Source organism: Nannobrachium achirus, assembly GCF_963921795.1.
Source record: "Nannobrachium achirus genome assembly, chromosome: 6".
In the NCBI taxonomy this organism is placed as follows: domain Eukaryota; kingdom Metazoa; phylum Chordata; class Actinopteri; order Myctophiformes; family Myctophidae; genus Nannobrachium; species Nannobrachium achirus.
The window spans coordinates 74,095,258-74,115,379 of NC_137815.1; the positions used below are offsets into that span (position 1 = coordinate 74,095,258).

General features: G+C 45.6%; 1 protein-coding gene across 1 annotated transcript in view; it reads right to left on the reverse strand.

The window, feature by feature from the left end:
• Positions 1-20,122, reverse strand: part of rhobtb3 (Rho related BTB domain containing 3) — a gene marked incomplete at its 5' end in the record, with an annotated part of 135,028 nt that overhangs the window by 29,786 nt on the left and 85,120 nt on the right. The window contains 2 exon segments of the mRNA XM_080728392.1: positions 2,894-3,006; positions 19,858-19,967. Coding sequence (XP_080584518.1) covers positions 2,894-3,006; positions 19,858-19,967 — 223 coding nt within the window.

A 20,122-nucleotide genomic window follows, 5' to 3' on the forward strand; every position in this document is an offset into this window, starting at 1 on the left:
GATCTCCTTTTAGTAGACCTTGTACCAGTGAACTGTACCGTCATGAAACTGTACCTTTTCCTATGCAAACTTCTAATAAAGTCTTCAATCAATCAATCAAAACCTGCATACATGAGTTGTTGGAATTGCACTTAGGCTACTTCATTTTGGAATATATATTTTGCATATTTGATCTCTCTCCCTTTCTATCAAAAACCATGTTTGACTATTAACACTCGGGTGAGTGAAACAACTACCACTCTGACTGCATTTATAGGTCAAATTGACAGGTAAATTCTCTCCCTTTTTGCCCAGGAGAACAACACCTCCTCCCCTGCTGCCAGCAGGGGTTCTATTGTCTGTTGTTCTATTGACAATAGAGCCCCCGCTGGCAGCAGGGGGAGGAGGTGTTGGCTCTCCCGGGCAATTTTTTTTAATAATTTACCTGTCAATTTGACCTATAAATGCAGTCAGAGTGGTATAAATGTATATTATTTCATACTTAGGAAATGTTTCAGAAGGGGGAAAAAAACGAGAACATATATCTTGAGTATTTAGGAAAAGTCATGGAAGGGGAAATTTCTGAGACCTTCGCGGGGAGAGTTATTGCACTTTGCAATCTCAAAATCGGCCAAAATGACCTGTTAGTCATCCATGTGTTAAACCACATTTTAAAATATTTTCTCAAAAAAGGTTTTGAGCTTGTAGATCTTTTAGATGATTTTAGAAGGTTTTCAAGTATATGATTTTCCCAACATTGGGATGTCTGGGCTTAAGTCTACCGTTTAACCCAGTCCTTATAAAGAAAGATTGTTATGTATGTGTATGTAATCTGTGTCAAATTAGTTCATAATATGAGGAATATTACAGTATGTGAATATACTTGGCCAATAAACAGATTCTGATGTCTATAAAAATCACTTTTTTGCATCACAAGACAATGAAGCCAAAACCAGACTTAATTTCCATGGCAGTGAGTGACAGCTCAGTGAGTGACAGCTCAGTTAGACAGTTCTTGCCACAGTCCGCTGCGTAGCAGCCAATGAGCTCTTAGAAAAACCCTTGCATAAACAGAGCCGATACTCAAAGACAAAGTGTCCTGTTTATCCTCCTGCAGTGTTGTTTTACATTTCTCTCTATCAATCAATCAATACTCTTGTAACCATCTTGTGTCTACCTGCGTCTATCCCGTTACTTACTACTTCTTACTGCGGCGTTGCTAAGACAGCCTTTTTAGGTCTTATCTTTTGGGTTTTCTTACAATTTGATGCCCTGTGATGCAAGTGAATACATTGAATTGAAGGTGCTTTTTGTTAAAGTGATCTTGCAGCTAAAATCAGTTTACATATTCTCTCCTTCAACTTACTGAACCCCTCACCCCCACCATGATCTTCCCCTGCCTTGTGTGCGTGCGTGCGTGCGTGCGTGCGTGCGTGCGTGCGTGCGTGCGTGCGCGCGCATGTGTACAAAAACACCAGCTGTAACTAAGGGAGGATACTAATCTGTTTATGAGTTAACACTCTAACATAATGCTGCTCTGAGCTTACAGTCTTCAGTTCAGTGTCTGGCAGCCCTCACTCTAAAGGTCCCATGCTGTAACTATCTCACTCTAAAGGTCCCATGCTGTAACTATCTCACTCTAAAGGTCCCATGCTGTAACTATCTCACTCTAAAGGTCCCATGATGTAACTATCTCACTCTAAAGGTCCCATGCTGTAACTATCTCACTCTAAAGGTCCCATGCTGTAACTATCTCACTCTAAAGGTCCCATGCTGTAACTATCTCACTCTAAAGGTCCCATGCTGTAACTATCTCACTCTAAAGGTCCCATGATGTAACTATCTCACTCTAAAGGTCCCATGCTGTAACTATCTCACTCTAAAGGTCCCATGCTGTAACTATCTCACTCTAAAAGTCCCAGGTGGCTTGGAAAATACACAACGCAGGTATGAATGACCTTAGAGCGTCTCCTGCATTCAGGGCATTCTTGCACTATTCAGCAGCACGATGTTAAATACAGCACAACATCCCTGCAGTGCATTCACAAAAGTGTTTTTTTCCTGTTTTGTTTGTCTGTGCCCTCTCTCCTACACTTTATTTGTTAGTCTGTGCCCTCTCTCCTACACTTTATTTGTTAGTCTGTGCCCTCTCTCCTACACTTTATTTGTTTGTCTGTGCCCTCTCTCCTACACTTTATTTGCATGCAGTGCTACAACAGTTTGCAGTTAATGCTCTTACACACCGGTGCACCACAACAGTTAATGCTCTTACACACCGGTGCACCACAACAGACTACTAATGCTGCTAGAATCAACTTCACATCAAGGTGCGTATGTTAGGGCATTCACCAAATATTAGAATATTCAAATATCAAAGTCACTATTCGATGTTGTTCACTAAAGTCGAATATTCCCTTTCACTCTTTAAGAAATATCTAGTTTATGAAGCTTGGCTAGATAGGAAGTCATAAGAATGAGTTGTCAATGGTTCCCAAACCTTTTTAGGCCGTGACCCCCAAAATAAACATATTTGAACTGGGGACCCCCACCCTGACAAGCACTTGGAATTGTAGGTATTACATTTAATGTGACTTGGTTCCGCAGATAAATATTGTGAAAATAGCAGATCTACATGCTGTGAGCATGTAGATCGGCTGTTTTCACAATGTTCCCCTCTTGCTTACTTAATATTTGACAGTTTAGCCAGTCCTGTCCAATATTCGACTATTGGAATACTTTGAGGTCGAATAATTCGAATACTAAAAATCACTATTGGTGAATGCCCTAGAGAGAGAGAGAGAGAGAGAGAGAGAGAGAGAGAGAGAGAGAGAGAGAGAGAGAGAGTGAGAGAGAGAGAGAGAGAGAGAGAGACGGTGCATGGATGTAATGGACGTATAAGGTGTAACAGAGGGACTTGCCTTGCACCATGAAGATGACATCAGAGTAGAGAGGAGAATTGAAGAGGTTCACCAGAGTCTGGGGGCCGAGCTGGGCCCCCGCTCGTCCACTGGGGGTGTCCCTGGAGCCCTGTGCACGTACCCACACGCACGCACGCACGCACGCGCACACACACACACACACACACACACACACACACACACACACACACACACACATTCACCAGGGACGTGCAGAGAATGTTAGAGAGGCAGGGGCTAAAATTTCTAAAAGGGCCTGTTGGTGAAAATATCGGAAATATCTGACCTCCAAGCTCACAACGCGTCGCGCTGTGACGCGTTGTGAGCTTGGAGGTCATATATTTTCAGTACTTAAGGTACCACACTAAACTATATGAAAAAGGCAATGTGGCGTAACAGCATGGATTTCTACACAGAGATGGCAATTCTTTCAACATAAGATGCTGCATTCAAGTTCAGGAGAGTTTGGACAAGGCAATTCTCTTGAATGCTGCCTTCAGGTATGGCATGGAAAGAGGGGGCATTTGCATTTCTTTCACCATAGTAAAAACTGGATTCATGTTCTGGAGAGGGCACTTTTTACAGACTGATAAAAGGGCCAGGGCTCAAGCCCCCTTTGATGACGATTCACGTGCAGATCTGCACATGTCTGCACAAGGGTTAATCATTCCACCACCAGCTATCAGATGCTTCCTGGCACCGTTCCCATTCTTGTGCACAGCAAAAATCCTCCCTGTTGGATTCATCTGTCTGTAACTCTAAGAGTGTTGGATTCATCTGTCTGTAACTCTAAGAGAGTTGGATTCATCTGTCTGTAACTCTAAGAGAGTTGGATTCATCCGTCTGTAACTCTAAGAGTGTTGGATTCATCTGTCTGTAACTCTAAGAGTGTTGGATTCATCTGTCTGTAACTCTAAGAGAGTTGGATTCATCTGTCTGTAACTCTAAGAGTGTTGGATTCATCCGTCTGTAACTCTAAGAGTGTTGGATTCATCTGTCTGTAACTCTAAGAGAGTTGGATTCATCTGTCTGTAACTCTAAGAGTGTTGGATTCATCTGTCTGTAACTCTAAGAGTGTTGGATTCATCTGTCTGTAACTCTAAGAGAGTTGGATTCATCTGTCTGTAACTCTAAGAGTGTTGGATTCATCTGTCTGTAACTCTAAGAGAGTTGGATTCATCTGTCTGTAACTCTAAGAGAGTTGGATTCATCTGTCTGTAACTCTAAGAGAGTTGGATTCATCTGTCTGTAACTCTAAGAGAGTTGGATTCATCTGTCTGTAACTCTAAGAGTGTTGGATTCATCTGTCTGTAACTCTAAGAGTGTTGGATTCATCTGTCTGTAACTCTAAGAGAGTTGGATTCATCTGTCTGTAACTCTAAGAGAGTTGGATTCATCTGTCTGTAACTCTAAGAGAGTTGGATTCATCTGTCTGTAACTCTAAGAGAGTTGGATTCATCTGTCTGTAACTCTAAGAGTGTTGGATTCATCTGTCTGTAACTCTAAGAGTGTTGGATTCATCTGTCTGTAACTCTAAGAGTGTTGGATTCATATGTCTGTAACTCTAAGAGAGTTGGATTCATCTGTCTGTAACTCTAAGAGTGTTGGATTCATCTGTCTGTAACTCTAAGAGAGTTGGATTCATCTGTCTGTAACTCTAAGAGTGTTGGATTCATCTGTCTGTAACTCTAAGAGAGTTGGATTCATCTGTCTGTAACTCTAAGAGTGTTGGATTCATCCGTCTGTAACTCTAAGAGTGTTGGATTCATCTGTCTGTAACTCTAAGAGTGTTGGATTCATCTGTCTGTAACTCTAAGAGTGTTGGATTCATCTGTCTGTAACTCTAAGAGTGTTGGATTCATCCGTCTGTAACTCTAAGAGAGTTGGATTCATCTGTCTGTAACTCTAAGAGTGTTGGATTCATCTGTCTGTAACTCTAAGAGTGTTGGATTCATCCGTCTGTAACTCTAAGAGAGTTGGATTCATCTGTCTGTAACTCTAAGAGAGTTGGATTCATCTGTCTGTAACTCTAAGAGTGTTGGATTCATCTGTCTGTAACTCTAAGAGAGTTGGATTCATCTGTCTGTAACTCTAAGAGTGTTGGATTCATCTGTCTGTAACTCTAAGAGAGTTGGATTCATCTGTCTGTAACTCTAAGAGTGTTGGATTCATCTGTCTGTAACTCTAAGAGAGTTGGATTCATCTGTCTGTAACTCTAAGAGTGTTGGATTCATCTGTCTGTAACTCTAAGAGTGTTGGATTCATCCGTCTGTAACTCTAAGAGAGTTGGATTCATCTGTCTGTAACTCTAAGAGTGTTGGATTCATCTGTCTGTAACTCTAAGAGTGTTGGATTCATCCGTCTGTAACTCTAAGAGAGTTGGATTCATCTGTCTGTAACTCTAAGAGAGTTGGATTCATCTGTCTGTAACTCTAAGAGTGTTGGATTCATCTGTCTGTAACTCTAAGAGAGTTGGATTCATCTGTCTGTAACTCTAAGAGTGTTGGATTCATCTGTCTGTAACTCTAAGAGTGTTGGATTCATCCGTCTGTAACTCTAAGAGAGTTGGATTCATCTGTCTGTAACTCTAAGAGAGTTGGATTCATCTGTCTGTAACTCTAAGAGTGTTGGATTCATCTGTCTGTAACTCTAAGAGAGTTGGATTCATCTGTCTGTAACTCTAAGAGTGTTGGATTCATCTGTCTGTAACTCTAAGAGTGTTGGATTCATCTGTCTGTAACTCTAAGAGTGTTGGATTCATCTGTCTGTAACTCTAAGAGTGTTGGATTCATCTGTCTGTAACTCTAAGAGTGTTGGATTCATCTGTCTGTAACTCTAAGAGTGCATAAAACGGAACCCATTACGTTGAGGAACGTGCAGAGAATGTTAAAGAGGCAGAGGCTGACATTTCTAAAAGGGCCTTTTGGTGAAAATATTGAAAATAGCAGACCTCCAAGGTATGCTACAACGCGCGTTGTGAGTTTGGAGGTCGGCTATTATCGGTGCTTTTCACACTGAACTAAGCATAACCAAGTCAATACTGGAGATGTGGCGTAACGGCAAGGATTTCTACACAGAGAGGGCAATTCTATCAACATGAGATGCTGCATTCAAGTTCAGGCGAGTTTGGACAAGTCAATTCTCTTGAATGCTGCCTTCAGGTATGGCATGGAAAGAGGCCGTTTGCATTTCTCACACCTTGGGAAAAACTGCATTCATGGTCTGGAGAGGGCAATTTTTAGAGGCGGATAAAAGGGCAGGGGCTCAAGCCCTCTTTGATGTCTATGTGTGCACGTGCCTGATTAGGTTACATGTGTACACTCTTAGAGTTAAATGGAACCATTAGGTTACATTGTGTACACTCTCAGAGTTAAATGGAACCCATTAGGTTACATGTGTACACTCTCAGAGTTAAATAGAACCCATTAGGTTACATTGTGTACACTCAGAGTTAAATGGAACCCATTAGGTTACATTGTGTACACTCAGAGTTAAATAGAACCCATTAGGTTACATTGTGTACACTCAGAGTTAAATGGAACCCATTAGGTTACATGTGTACACTCTCATAGTTAAATGGACACCCATTAGGTTACATGTGTACACTCTCAGAGTTAAATGGAACCCATTAGGTTACATGTGTACACTCTCAGAGTTAAATGGACACCCCAGCCCTCCTGGACTATAAACGGTGTGGCTGCCAGTCACGCTCGGCGGCGGCCAAATCCTCTTTAGCCGCGTTGCCAAGAGGGCCACCACCGTGGCACCGGCTACCGCTGAAAACAGACTGCAAGCCGTGGGGCTGCTCAGAGGCTCTGGCGTGGCCAACCCGTTTATTCTCCTTGGCATAATCATGATCATAATCATGCGTTCAAAGAAGCTGTTATGCAAAGTGTGCTGCAGGAGAGAGAAACGCATGCATATGAGATGAGGGGAGGGGGGGGGGGGGGATGTGCAGTGTTCTTTTAACGCTTTTGAGATAAATTAACAATCAGGATTGGACTTGACAAGGTGTGTGCGTCGAGGTACACAGGGGATGTGTGACGCAGGTACACGGTACACGCGCCACCCCAAATCTCTTTGAGCAGGAGCACGGTCGGGCACGCACACGCATCCATGTAAAACAACCATTGAGGTCACAGCTCAACAACGTTTACAAAAGCTGTAGAGTCACACGGTCACACCATGGGGCATCAACATACTGTAGGAACCAGCCTGGGTGCATAGCAATGGTCTGCTAACTCCAGTAGTGGAGGTGACAAACGATGTGCGTGTGACGTCATTAAATTGGCGTGCCCCCAAACATTAAATCGCTAATACAACACTGGCTGGGGGAGGGCGGTGTGTGTGCACTTACAGTATGAAACAGAGCTGTGTGTGCACTTACAGTATGAAACAGAGCTGTGTGTGCACTTACAGTATGAAACAGAGCTGTGTGTGCACTTACAGTATGAAACAGAGCTGTGTGTGCACTTACAGTATGAAACAGAGCTGTGTGTGCACTTACAGTATGAAACAGAGCTGTGTGTGCACTTACAGTATGAAACAGAGCTGTGTGTGCACTTACAGTATGAAACAGAGCTGTGTGTGCACTTACAGTATGAAACAGAGCTGTGTGTGCACTTACAGTATGAAACAGAGCTGTGTGTGCACTTACAGTATGAAACAGAGCTGTGTGTGCACTTACAGTATGAAACAGAGCTGCTACCTTTAAATGCATTTTGAGAAGAAATAATGCTGCTATTTGTTCCAAAAGAGTACCCTGTAAATATATATACATCTATACTATAATTTTGCGAATGTCTGAGTGAGTGTCTGTCTGTCTGTCTGTCTGTCACAGCGTTTCTCCTCAGTGGCTGGAGCAATTGATCTGAAATCGCATCACCATTAGCATATGAACACACCTGACATAACTGTGAAGCCCGTTTGTCACTTTCACAAATCATATGCTGTATATTAGCATTTTTATGCTGTATGCTGTATCTATCCTGCATCTAGCTTGAGGCACATCTATTCTGCATCTAGCATGAGGCAAAATGTTTAACCAGCTCTGTGTGTCTGTGTGTGTGTGTGTGTGTGTGTGTGTGTGTGTCTGTGTGTGTGTGTGTGTGTGTGTGTGTGTGTGTGTGTGTGTGTGTCTGTGTCTGTGTGTGTGTGTGTGTGTGTGTGTGTGTGTGTGTGTGTGTGTGTGTGTGTGTGTGTGTGTGTGTGTGTGTGTGTGTGTGTGTGTGCAGGCAGGCGGCTGTGTGTGCAGGCGGGTGGGCGGGCGGGCTGGGGGGGGGGGGGGGGGGGAGGAACAGTATCTTCTGTAGCCATTAAACGAAACGGGTTTCTTACATTGATGCTCTTATATATATATATATAATGTCAAAATGTGACATAGCTCTGTTTACACAATGCGCTGAATGCTGTACCCCCTCCAACTGTATATTATGTTCCCCATTTTCAACAGTTTTTATTTGACTTGAAACACTTGCTTTGGCAATGTAAACGTATGTTTTCTCATGCCAACAAAGTTCCTTTGAATTGAATTGAATTGTGTGTGTGTGGAATGCACAAATCTGTGTCCGCACGCGTGTCACGGTACGTAACGTGGGGGTTGCCTCACAGTCCTCAAAGCAAACCGCACGCGTCACCGCATCACATTAACATCACTTGACCTTTCTCTGTGGAAGGGAAGCACATGGAAGAAGTGCAGCTCCTTGCGTAAGCGTGTTGGGCTCGGCGCTGCCAGGAGAAGAAGAAGAACACCACAGTAAATCCTCAGTAAACATTGTCACTGTATGGGAGCAGCCTCTGTTGTTGGATCAGCCTGCTGGACGGCCACGAAAAGCCTGAAACTTCATCTGCTTTCAGGGATCGGGGGATAAACTGGAGAGGAGGTGCATTTTGTGCCAGCAGCATCCGTATCAAATCCTCCTGACTGGGTGAATTATGGGTGTGTAAACACTATGTATGCAACTACACACAATATGTACTGTGTGCACCTGTTGTGTGTACCGTTTCTGTAAATGTTTCATTTTGATGTTTTCTTTTTAGTTTAAGTTTAATCTGTGTGTATTAGTTTCTGTGATTGTGTATTTTTAGAGCTTCTAACCTGTCCTTGGGCACAGTACAGTACAGTGCAGTGCAGTGCAGCACAGCACAGCGCAGCGCAGCGCAGCACAGCACAGCACAGCACAAAGCATAATTGGTGATGCTACCCATGTGCTACATGGGAAGTTTGTACTTCTACCTTCGGGAAGAAGGTACAGTGAACCTGTATGGAAGTACATTAGGTTTAAAAAATCATTTGTACCTGTGTCCATTGGATTGTTGAACGACGCTCTGAAACAGCACTGACTGAGTGTATTAATTAATCACTGTGCACAATGTAATGTATGTATCTCTACTGTTTTGTTACTGATGTTTTGTGTGTGGCTGTAGCAGGGGTGAAAGCCCAAGACAAATTTCCCTTGTGGACAAATAAAGTATACCTTGACAGCACAGCACAGCACAGCACAGCACTGTACTGTACTGTACTGTACTGTACTTGCTTATGTTTTAAAAAACGTCCTGCGCTAATAAATAAGCTCCAACTCAATGCTCAGGTGGCCGGCTGTCTGTACGTGTCAGTTCCCCGTGCACACCACCAGGGGCGTCACAAGGGGGGGGGGGGGGGGGGGGAGTGGGACTGAGTTACGAGGGCCCAAGGTGGAGGGGCTTACTTTAGCTATTGAAAAATAGCAGATATACAAGAGTGCCGCGCTGCGAGCTTGTAGATCTGCTATTTTTTGGAAAGTCATGAAAATGTGTGCAAATCTTTGAATATATGTATTTTTTAAGCGAACATTTGTAACTCAAATTTTGCTTCTGGTGGGGTCCCTGGAACTAAATATTTTTAGATGGGGGTCCGTGGCCAAATACATATCATTTTGGGGGTCTTTGACGTGAAAGATTTTGAGCAACACTGACAGAAACATAGGTCTTTCAAGAAACCTTAGAAGGATTTGAAATATTCAAAGACTTGCACACATTTTCACGATTTCTCAAAAATAGCAGATCTACAAGCTCGCAGCACGGCACTCAGTGCAGCGCGGTGAGCTTTTATATCTGCTATTTTTCAATAATTAAAGCACAAAATAATGTGTTCCCAGTCTAAATGGGTTAAACCCCCTTCCCCTATGAAGAACATTCATGGGGGGCCCGCAGTGAATCCTTGCACCCAGGGCCCAGGATTTGGTGTGACGCCCCTGAACGTGTCAGTTCCCCGTGCCGTGCGTGCCTACCGCCTCAGGCCAGAGACCCAGTTCCATCCAGATGCCTACCGCCTCAGGCCAGAGACCCAGTTCCATCCAGATGCCTACCGCCTCAGGTCAGAGACCCAGTTCCATCCAGATGCCTACCGCCTCAGGTCAGAGACCCAGTTCCATCCAGATGCCTACCGCCTCAGGTCAGAGACCCAGTTCCATCCAGATGCCTACCGCCTCAGGTCAGAGACCCAGTTCCATCCCAGTTCCAGATGCCTACCGCCTCGGGTCAGAGACCTAGTTCCATCCAGATGCCTACCGCCTCAGGTCAGAGACCCAGTTCCATCCAGATGCCTACCGCCTCAGGCCAGAGACCCAGTTCCATCCAGATGCGTTGCTTGTGCACAGCACACACCATGTGGCACCATGCCAGCGGCTTGTCACAAGCAACCATGTCACCCATCCACACCCGTTAGGGCAGCCATGCTCAGCCTTATCACTTCAAGGACCCCCGTCTGTTTGATATGCATGAGGCTGGCCAGCGGCTCCCAAACGGTTTAGCTCAAAGACCATCAAGAGAAACTAGAAAATATTGTTCCTTCGAAACAATTGTGGGCTCGCTTCAAGCCAAAAAAAAACAATGGTATAAAAGTAGGAACTGTGAAGACGCAGGCAGGACCCCCTGGAAACCCCTCAAGGGTCCTCAGGGGGTCCCCGAACCACACTTTGGGAACTAGCGATGGACCCCCTGGAAAACAGCTCAGGGACCCCCAGAGGTCCCCGAACCACACTTTGGGAACCGGTATTGGACCCCCCAGGGAAACCCCTCAAGGACCCCCGGGGTTCCCTGAACCACACTTTGGGAACCAGCAATGGACCCCCTCAAAGTAATAGTACTCAGTCTCAGATGGTCCTTATATTGACAAGCTACTGACTGATAGATAAATAATGTGAAGAACATGCGTTTGGCTTTCAGCGAGCCCACACTGAGATGTTTGCCTGTGAACCAGTAGAGTGAAAATGGCGGATCTACAAGCTCACAACGCAACGCTTCTCGCCACCACGACCCACACATGGGTCCCGACCCACTGCTTGGGGAACAGTGCATTAGTCCATGGATCCCCATTTGATATACATTTTTGTGATACAATGTCTCCAACCAGTGTTGATTTCGTCGACTAAAACTATGACGAAAAATGTTTGTCTACTGCGTTTTTTTCACTGACAAAAACGAAATAAAAACTAAGCTGTGATGACTAAAACTAAGACTAAATATAATTGGCAATTTCGTAAACAAAATAAAAGCTAGACTAAAACGTTAGGGAGGGACTGGTGGAGAAGAGAGTCATTTTATGTTTGGTTGCAATCAGGTATCTACAAGCTCACGTTGTGTGTACAAAGTGTAAAATCAGTCATTACGATGCCATCAAGGCCTGCCAAAATACATTTCAGTTGACTAAATCAACTGTAGATTTAGTCGCCTAAAATCTTATGATATTTAGTTGACTAAAATTAGACTAAAACTAAAACTTTTCAAGTGACTAAATTATGACTAAAACTAAATGACATTTTATTCAAAAGACTTTGACTAAAACTAAATTTGCTGTCAAAAACAACACTGTCTCCGACCCCAGGCTACATTGTAAATTCCTCAGCATTTCCTTAACTCTGAGTGTACATATCGGCCCGGGGCAGGGCAGTGTAGCGCCCCGGGGCAGGGCAGTGTAGCCCCCCGGGGCAGGGCAGTGTAGCCCCCCGGGGCAGGGCAGTGTAGCCCCCCAGGGCAAAGCAGTGTAGCCCCCCGGGGCAGGGCAGTGTAGCCCCCCGGGGCAGGGCAGTGTAGCCCCCCGGGGCAGGGCAGTGTAGCCCCCCGGGGCAGGGCAGTGTAGCGCCCCGGGGCAGGGCAGTGTAGCCCCCCGGGGCAAAGCAGTGTAGCGCCCCGGGGCAGGGCAGTGTAGCGCCCCGGGGCAGGGCAGTGTAGCGCCCCGGGGCAAAGCAGTGTAGCCCCCCGGGGCAAAGCAGTGTAGCCCCCCGGGGCAAAGCAGTGTAGCCCCCCGGGGCAAAGCAGTGTAGCGCCCCGGGGCAAAGCAGTGTAGCCCCCCGGGGCAAAGCAGTGTAGCAGTGATCAAGTAGTCTACTGTACCGCAGACAGGGTGTGATCAAGTAGCCTACTGTACCGCATACAGGGTGTGATCAAGTAGCCTACTGTACCGCAGACAGAGTGTGATCAAGTAGCCTACTGTACCGCAGACAGAGTGTGATCAAGTAGTCTACTGTACCGCAGACAGGGTGTGATCAAGTAGTCTACTGTACCGCAGACAGAGTGTGATCAAGTAGTCTACTGTACCGCAGACAGGGTGTGATCAAGTAGTCTACTGTACCGCAGACAGAGTGTGATCAAGTAGTCTACTGTACCGCAGACAGAGTGTGATCAAGTAGTCTACTGTACCGCAGACAGGGTGTGATCAAGTAGTCTACTGTACCGCAGACAGAGTGTGATCAAGTAGTCTACTGTACCGCAGACAGAGTGTGATCAAGTAGTCTACTGTACCGCAGACAGAGTGTGATCAAGTAGTCTACTGTACCGCAGACAGAGTGTGATCAAGTAGCCTACTGTACCGCAGACAGAGTGTGATCAAGTAGTCTACTGTACCGCAGACAGAGTGTGATCAAGTAGTCTACTGTACCGCAGACAGAGTGTGATCAAGTAGTCTACTGTACCGCAGACAGGGTGTGATCAAGTAGTCTACTGTACCGCAGACAGAGTGTGATCAAGTAGTCTACTGTACCGCAGACAGAGTGTGATCAAGTAGTCTACTGTACCGCAGACAGAGTGTGATCAAGTAGTCTACTGTACCGCAGACAGGGTGTGATCAAGTAGTCTACTGTACCGCAGACAGAGTGTGATCAAGTAGTCTACTGTACCGCAGACAGAGTGTGATCAAGTAGTCTACTGTACCGCAGACAGAGTGTGATCAAGTAGCCTACTGTACCGCAGACAGAGTGTGATCAAGTAGTCTACTGTACCGCAGACAGAGTGTGATCAAGTAGCCTACTGTACCGCAGACAGAGTGTGATCAAGTAGTCTACTGTACCGCAGACAGAGTGTGATCAAGTAGCCTACTGTACCGCAGACAGAGTGTGATCAAGTAGCCTACTGTACCGCAGACAGAGTGTGATCAAGTAGCCTACTGTACCGCAGACAGAGTGTGATCAAGTAGTCTACTGTACCGCAGACAGAGTGTGATCAAGTAGTCTACTGTACCGCAGACAGAGTGTGATCAAGTAGTCTACTGTACCGCAGACAGAGTGTGATCAAGTAGTCTACTGTACCGCAGACAGAGTGTGATCAAGTAGTCTACTGTACCGCAGACAGAGTGTGATCAAGTAGTCTACTGTACCACAGACAGAGTGTGATCAAGTAGCCTACTGTACCGCAGACAGAGTGTGATCAAGTAGTCTACTGTACCACAGACAGAGTGTGATCAAGTAGTCTACTGTACCGCAGACAGAGTGTGATCAAGTAGTCTACTGTACCGCAGACAGGGTGTGATCAAGTAGTCTACTGTACCGCAGACAGAGTGTGATCAAGTAGTCTACTGTACCGCAGACAGAGTGTGATCAAGTAGTCTACTGTACCGCAGACAGAGTGTGATCAAGTAGTCTACTGTACCACAGACAGAGTGTGATCAAGTAGTCTACTGTACCGCAGACAGAGTGTGATCAAGTAGTCTACTGTACCGCAGACAGAGTGTGATCAAGTAGTCTACTGTACCGCAGACAGAGTGTGATCAAGTAGTCTACTGTACCGCAGACAGAGTGTGATCAAGTAGTCTACTGTACCGCAGACAGAGTGTGATCAAGTAGTCTACTGTACCGCAGACAGAGTGTGATCAAGTAGTCTACTGTACCGCAGACAGAGTGTGATCAAGTAGCCTACTGTACCGCAGACAGAGTGTGATCAAGTAGCCTACTGTACCGCAGACAGAGTGTGATCAAGTAGCCTACTGTACCGCAGACAGAGTGTGATCAAGTAGTCTACTGTACCGCAGACAGGGTGTGATCAAGTAGCCTACTGTACCGCAGACAGAGTGTGATCAAGTAGTCTACTGTACCGCAGACAGAGTGTGATCAAGTAGTCTACTGTACCGCAGACAGAGTGTGATCAAGTAGTCTACTGTACCGCAGACAGAGTGTGATCAAGTAGCCTACTGTACCGCAGACAGAGTGTGATCAAGTAGCCTACTGTACCGCAGACAGAGTGTGATCAAGTAGCCTACTGTACCGCAGACAGAGTGTGATCAAGTAGCCTACTGTACCGCAGACAGAGTGTGATCAAGTAGTCTACTGTACCGCAGACAGAGTGTGATCAAGTAGTCTACTGTACCGCAGACAGAGTGTGATCAAGTAGCCTACTGTACCGCAGACAGAGTGTGATCAAGTAGCCTACTGTACCGCAGACAGAGTGTGATCAAGTAGTCTACTGTACCGCAGACAGAGTGTGATCAAGTAGTCTACTGTACCGCAGACAGAGTGTGATCAAGTAGCCTACTGTACCGCAGACAGAGTGTGATCAAGTAGTCTACTGTACCGCAGACAGAGTGTGATCAAGTAGTCTACTGTACCGCAGACAGAGTGTGATCAAGTAGTCTACTGTACCGCAGACAGAGTGTGATCAAGTAGCCTACTGTACCGCAGACAGAGTGTGATCAAGTAGCCTACTGTACCGCAGACAGAGTGTGATCAAGTAGTCTACTGTACCGCAGACAGAGTGTGATCAAGTAGTCTACTGTACCGCAGACAGAGTGTGATCAAGTAGCCTACTGTACCGCAGACAGAGTGTGATCAAGTAGTCTACTGTACCGCAGACAGAGTGTGATCAAGTAGCCTACTGTACCGCAGACAGAGTGTGATCAAGTAGCCTACTGTACCGCAGACAGAGTGTGATCAAGTAGTCTACTGTACCGCAGACAGGGTGTGATCAAGTAGTCTACTGTACCGCAGACAGAGTGTGATCAAGTAGCCTACTGTACCGCAGACAGAGTGTGATCAAGTAGCCTACTGTACCGCAGACAGAGTGTGATCAAGTAGCCTACTGTACCGCAGACAGAGTGTGATCAAGTAGTCTACTGTACGACAGAGTGTGATCAAGTAGTCTACTGTACCGCAGACAGGGTGTGATCAAGTAGTCTACTGTACCGCAGACAGAGTGTGATCAAGTAGTCTACTGTACCGCAGACAGAGTGTGATCAAGTAGCCTACTGTACCGCAGACAGAGTGTGATCAAGTAGTCTACTGTACCGCAGACAGAGTGTGATCAAGTAGTCTACTGTACCGCAGACAGAGTGTGATCAAGTAGTCTACTGTACCGCAGACAGGGTGTGATCAAGTAGTCTACTGTACCGCAGACAGAGTGTGATCAAGTAGTCTACTGTACCGCAGACAGAGTGTGATCAAGTAGTCTACTGTACCGCAGACAGGGTGTGATCAAGTAGTCTACTGTACCGCAGACAGAGTGTGATCAAGTAGCCTACTGTACCGCAGACAGAGTGTGATCAAGTAGTCTACTGTACCGCAGACAGAGTGTGATCAAGTAGTCTACTGTACCGCAGACAGGGTGTGATCAAGTAGTCTACTGTACCGCAGACAGAGTGTGATCAAGTAGCCTACTGTACCGCAGACAGAGTGTGATCAAGTAGTCTACTGTACCGCAGACAGAGTGTGATCAAGTAGTCTACTGTACCGCAGACAGAGTGTGATCAAGTAGTCTACTGTACCGCAGACAGAGTGTGATCAAGTAGCCTACTGTACCGCAGACAGAGTGTGATCAAGTAGTCTACTGTACCGCAGACAGAGTGTGATCAAGTAGTCTACTGTACCGCAGACAGAGTGTGATCAAGTAGTCTACTGTACCGCAGACAGAGTGTGATCAAGTAGTCTACTGTACCGCAGACAGAGTGTGATCAAGTAGTCTACTGTACCGCAGACAGAGTGTGATCAAGTAGTCTACTGTACCGCAGACAGAGTGTGATCAAGTAGTCTACTGTACCGCAGACAGAGTGTGATCAAGTAGTCTACTGTACCGCAGACAGAGTGTGATCAAGTAGTCTACTGTACCGCAGACAGAGTGTGATCAAGTAGTCTACTGTACCGCAGACAGAGTGTGATCAAGTAGTCTACTGTACCGCAGACAGAGTGTGATCAAGTAGTCTACTGTACCGCAGACAGAGTGTGATCAAGTAGTCTACTGTACCGCAGACAGAGTGTGATCAAGTAGCCTACTGTACCGCAGACAGAGTGTGATCAAGTAGCCTACTGTACCGCAGACAGAGTGTGATCAAGTAGCCTACTGTACCGCAGACAGAGTGTGATCAAGTAGTCTACTGTACCGCAGACAGGGTGTGATCAAGTAGCCTACTGTACCGCAGACAGAGTGTGATCAAGTAGTCTACTGTACCGCAGACAGAGTGTGATCAAGTAGTCTACTGTACCGCAGACAGAGTGTGATCAAGTAGTCTACTGTACCGCAGACAGAGTGTGATCAAGTAGCCTACTGTACCGCAGACAGAGTGTGATCAAGTAGTCTACTGTACCGCAGACAGAGTGTGATCAAGTAGTCTACTGTACCGCAGACAGAGTGTGATCAAGTAGTCTACTGTACCGCAGACAGAGTGTGATCAAGTAGTCTACTGTACCGCAGACAGAGTGTGATCAAGTAGTCTACTGTACCGCAGACAGAGTGTGATCAAGTAGTCTACTGTACCGCAGACAGAGTGTGATCAAGTAGTCTACTGTACCGCAGACAGAGTGTGATCAAGTAGTCTACTGTACCGCAGACAGAGTGTGATCAAGTAGTCTACTGTACCGCAGACAGAGTGTGATCAAGTAGCCTACTGTACCGCAGACAGAGTGTGATCAAGTAGTCTACTGTACCGCAGACAGAGTGTGATCAAGTAGTCTACTGTACCGCAGACAGAGTGTGATCAAGTAGCCTACTGTACCGCAGACAGAGTGTGATCAAGTAGTCTACTGTACCGCAGACAGAGTGTGATCAAGTAGCCTACTGTACCGCAGACAGAGTGTGATCAAGTAGTCTACTGTACCGCAGACAGAGTGTGATCAAGTAGTCTACTGTACCGCAGACAGAGTGTGATCAAGTAGTCTACTGTACCGCAGACAGAGTGTGATCAAGTAGCCTACTGTACCACAGACAGAGTGTGATCAAGTAGCCTACTGTACCGCAGACAGAGTGTGATCAAGTAGCCTACTGTACCGCAGACAGGGTGCAGAAGCCAGGCAAGAGCAGACCGTCCACCGATTGGTTGTAATATCGCCATGACAACCAACAACCAACAAGCTGACTGCCCCTTCAGGCTATGGGATAAGACTCACAGACCAACCAACTACTTACACGGTCTGTGTTTACTTCTTCAAACTTTAAGCGGTTCGTAGCCTGCAGCAGTTTGTTTGTTGTGAATTGTTGTTACCTTGGATTATCTACCCGAGTATTATTCCAGTTAAACATGCAGACACCACCAGCACTGTCTGTACAACGGCAACGTGGTGCATTCTCATCAGCTGCTAAACGTGAGTAAATAAACATTATTCTTATTGGTGGGCTGGTTAGGTAAGACATCATGCCTATATTAAACCTATATTAAGCCTACAACGGTTCTGCTATGCCGCTGTGCATTAACCGTGTGAAATATCTCTTGTGAAAAGGAAAATATTGGAAATATTGATATTATATTACAGGTCGTTCTGACCCAGCAATTGGTTGAAATAGGCTCGCCAGCCGTGCTGAAATGAGCATGATTGACATGCCTAAGCCCATGATAGACTACCCTAAGCTTTTCAGTTAATTTAATCTACTTAGTTACTTTACACCACTGTCTACAGCAAGCATGATGGTTCCCAAAATTTTTAGCCAGTGAACCAAGAGAAATGAAACGTTTGGGGACCCAAACTAGTAGTAGCACCTGTAGTCCAGATATATCTGTGTATACGCGTGATGAACATCTAGTCAGACCAAGAGTGTCTACAGCAGGGGTTTTCAAAGTGGGTGACGGGGCACCCTGGGGTGCTGTGACGGCAGTCCAGGGGTGCCGCGAGATAATTTGATAATATTTGGAATTTATGCGGACACTTGAAAAAATATAATTTTAAACTTGAAGTACAGTTATTTTCAGTCAGTTCTAACCAAAATGGCTTTTATCTCAACGTTTTCCTCGCACCATAATCACTAATATATTGTCACTGTCGGGCAGAAACCTCGTATCTCCAAGTTTCAAATGTGTACGTCTTTTGGTAAAGCAAAGCCCTGCTTCATCATACAAGACTGTCACACAAAACTAGTGAAAACAGCCAATCTACAAGCACAGTGTGCTTGTAGATCTGCTGTTTTCACTAGTTTGGTACATTTTATAGATGATAAATACAAAACAAACGATTTTGGACGTTTCCACCCGACAACGACGATATGCTATAAATATAAGGTGCTGGGAGTGAAAATTATAATGTAGGGGTGCCTCGGATTAAAAAAAAATATTCATGGGGTGCCCTGAGACAAAAAAGTTTGGGAACCCCTGATCTACACAGTATCACTTTCAGTATTTGCAGGAAAAGATAGTAAGGGTGAATTCAATAAAAGGGGACCAGAGGCCTTTACAATTTTTTGGCGAGACTTGTATCTGTTGTACCTGAGCTTTTCCAGTGGTATAAAGGATAGCACATCCCTGACCCAATTCGTGAACGTTGGAGGTTTAACGGATTTCCAATTGCAGAGAATAAGCCTCTAATAGTGAGGATGACAAGGAGAGGTGACGAGTGCATTATGGATGGGAACTCTGAAACCCTTCTGTAATGTGTAACCTGAACCCAGGGATTCATACTCCTTTAAGGGTGTAACCTGAACCCAGGGATTCAGACCCCTTTAAGGGTGCAACCTGAACCCAGGGATTCAGACCCCTTTAAGGGTGCAACCTGAACCCAGGGATTCAGACCCCTTTAAGGGTGCAACCTGAACCCAGGGATTCAGACCCCTTTAAGGGTGCAACCTGAACCCAGGGATTCAGACTCCTTTAACGGTCAGCACCGTTGCACTGAAGGTCCTGAATGACCAAGTCGTTCAACCCAGAAATTGCATTAACATGCTCTACTGCAGGGGTCTTCAACGTTTTCAGGCCAAGGACCCCTTAGTTGAGAGAGAGATGAAGCAGGGAACCCACAACCATTGTTTGACAGCACAATCATCAGTGTATTTTGGATTCATGTCAATTTGTGTTTTCAGATATTTAACCACTTGAACCGCCAATACTTAATAAACTTGACCTTTCACTCTGTACTTAGTCTGCTCTTTTCCCCCTCTACACGTCTACACCTCACGTCTACCCTGATCTACAAGTTCACAACGCCTCGCAGCGCAAGGTGTTGTGAGCTTGTAGATCTGCTATTTTTGTCTAAAGTTCTCAGAATAAGGACACTAGGGTTAAGTGGTTAATATAAAAAAGGAGAAAAAAGGTTCTATTACACAAATATTTGGAGGACCCCTATAATAACTCTGAGGACCCCCTAGGGGTCCCGGACCCCCTGTTGAATACCCCTGCTCTACTGATACAGATAAAAATAATATGTTAAAATAAAGTTTTATTCATTGAAGTAAGTTAGCCTACCGTAAGTTAGCCTACCGTAAGTTAGCCTACCGAATTGTAAGCTTTTTAAGGTCACCTCACCTTTTCTCTCCCCACAAAAGAGCGTATTCGTTCCATGAGCTGAGACACGGCCAGTGAGCTCTTCAGCTTCTCCTCCAGAGCCTCCTGGAGATGATCCCACTCCCACGCACCTGCAAAACAAAAACAACACCCCAATTAGTTTTCCTCAAGGGCCGAATTATGTCTAGGGTATCAAGCCGAGGGCCACAACATTGAATTATGTCCAGGGTACCAAGCCGAGGGCCACAGCATTGAATTATGTCTAGGGTACCAAGCCGAGGGCCAC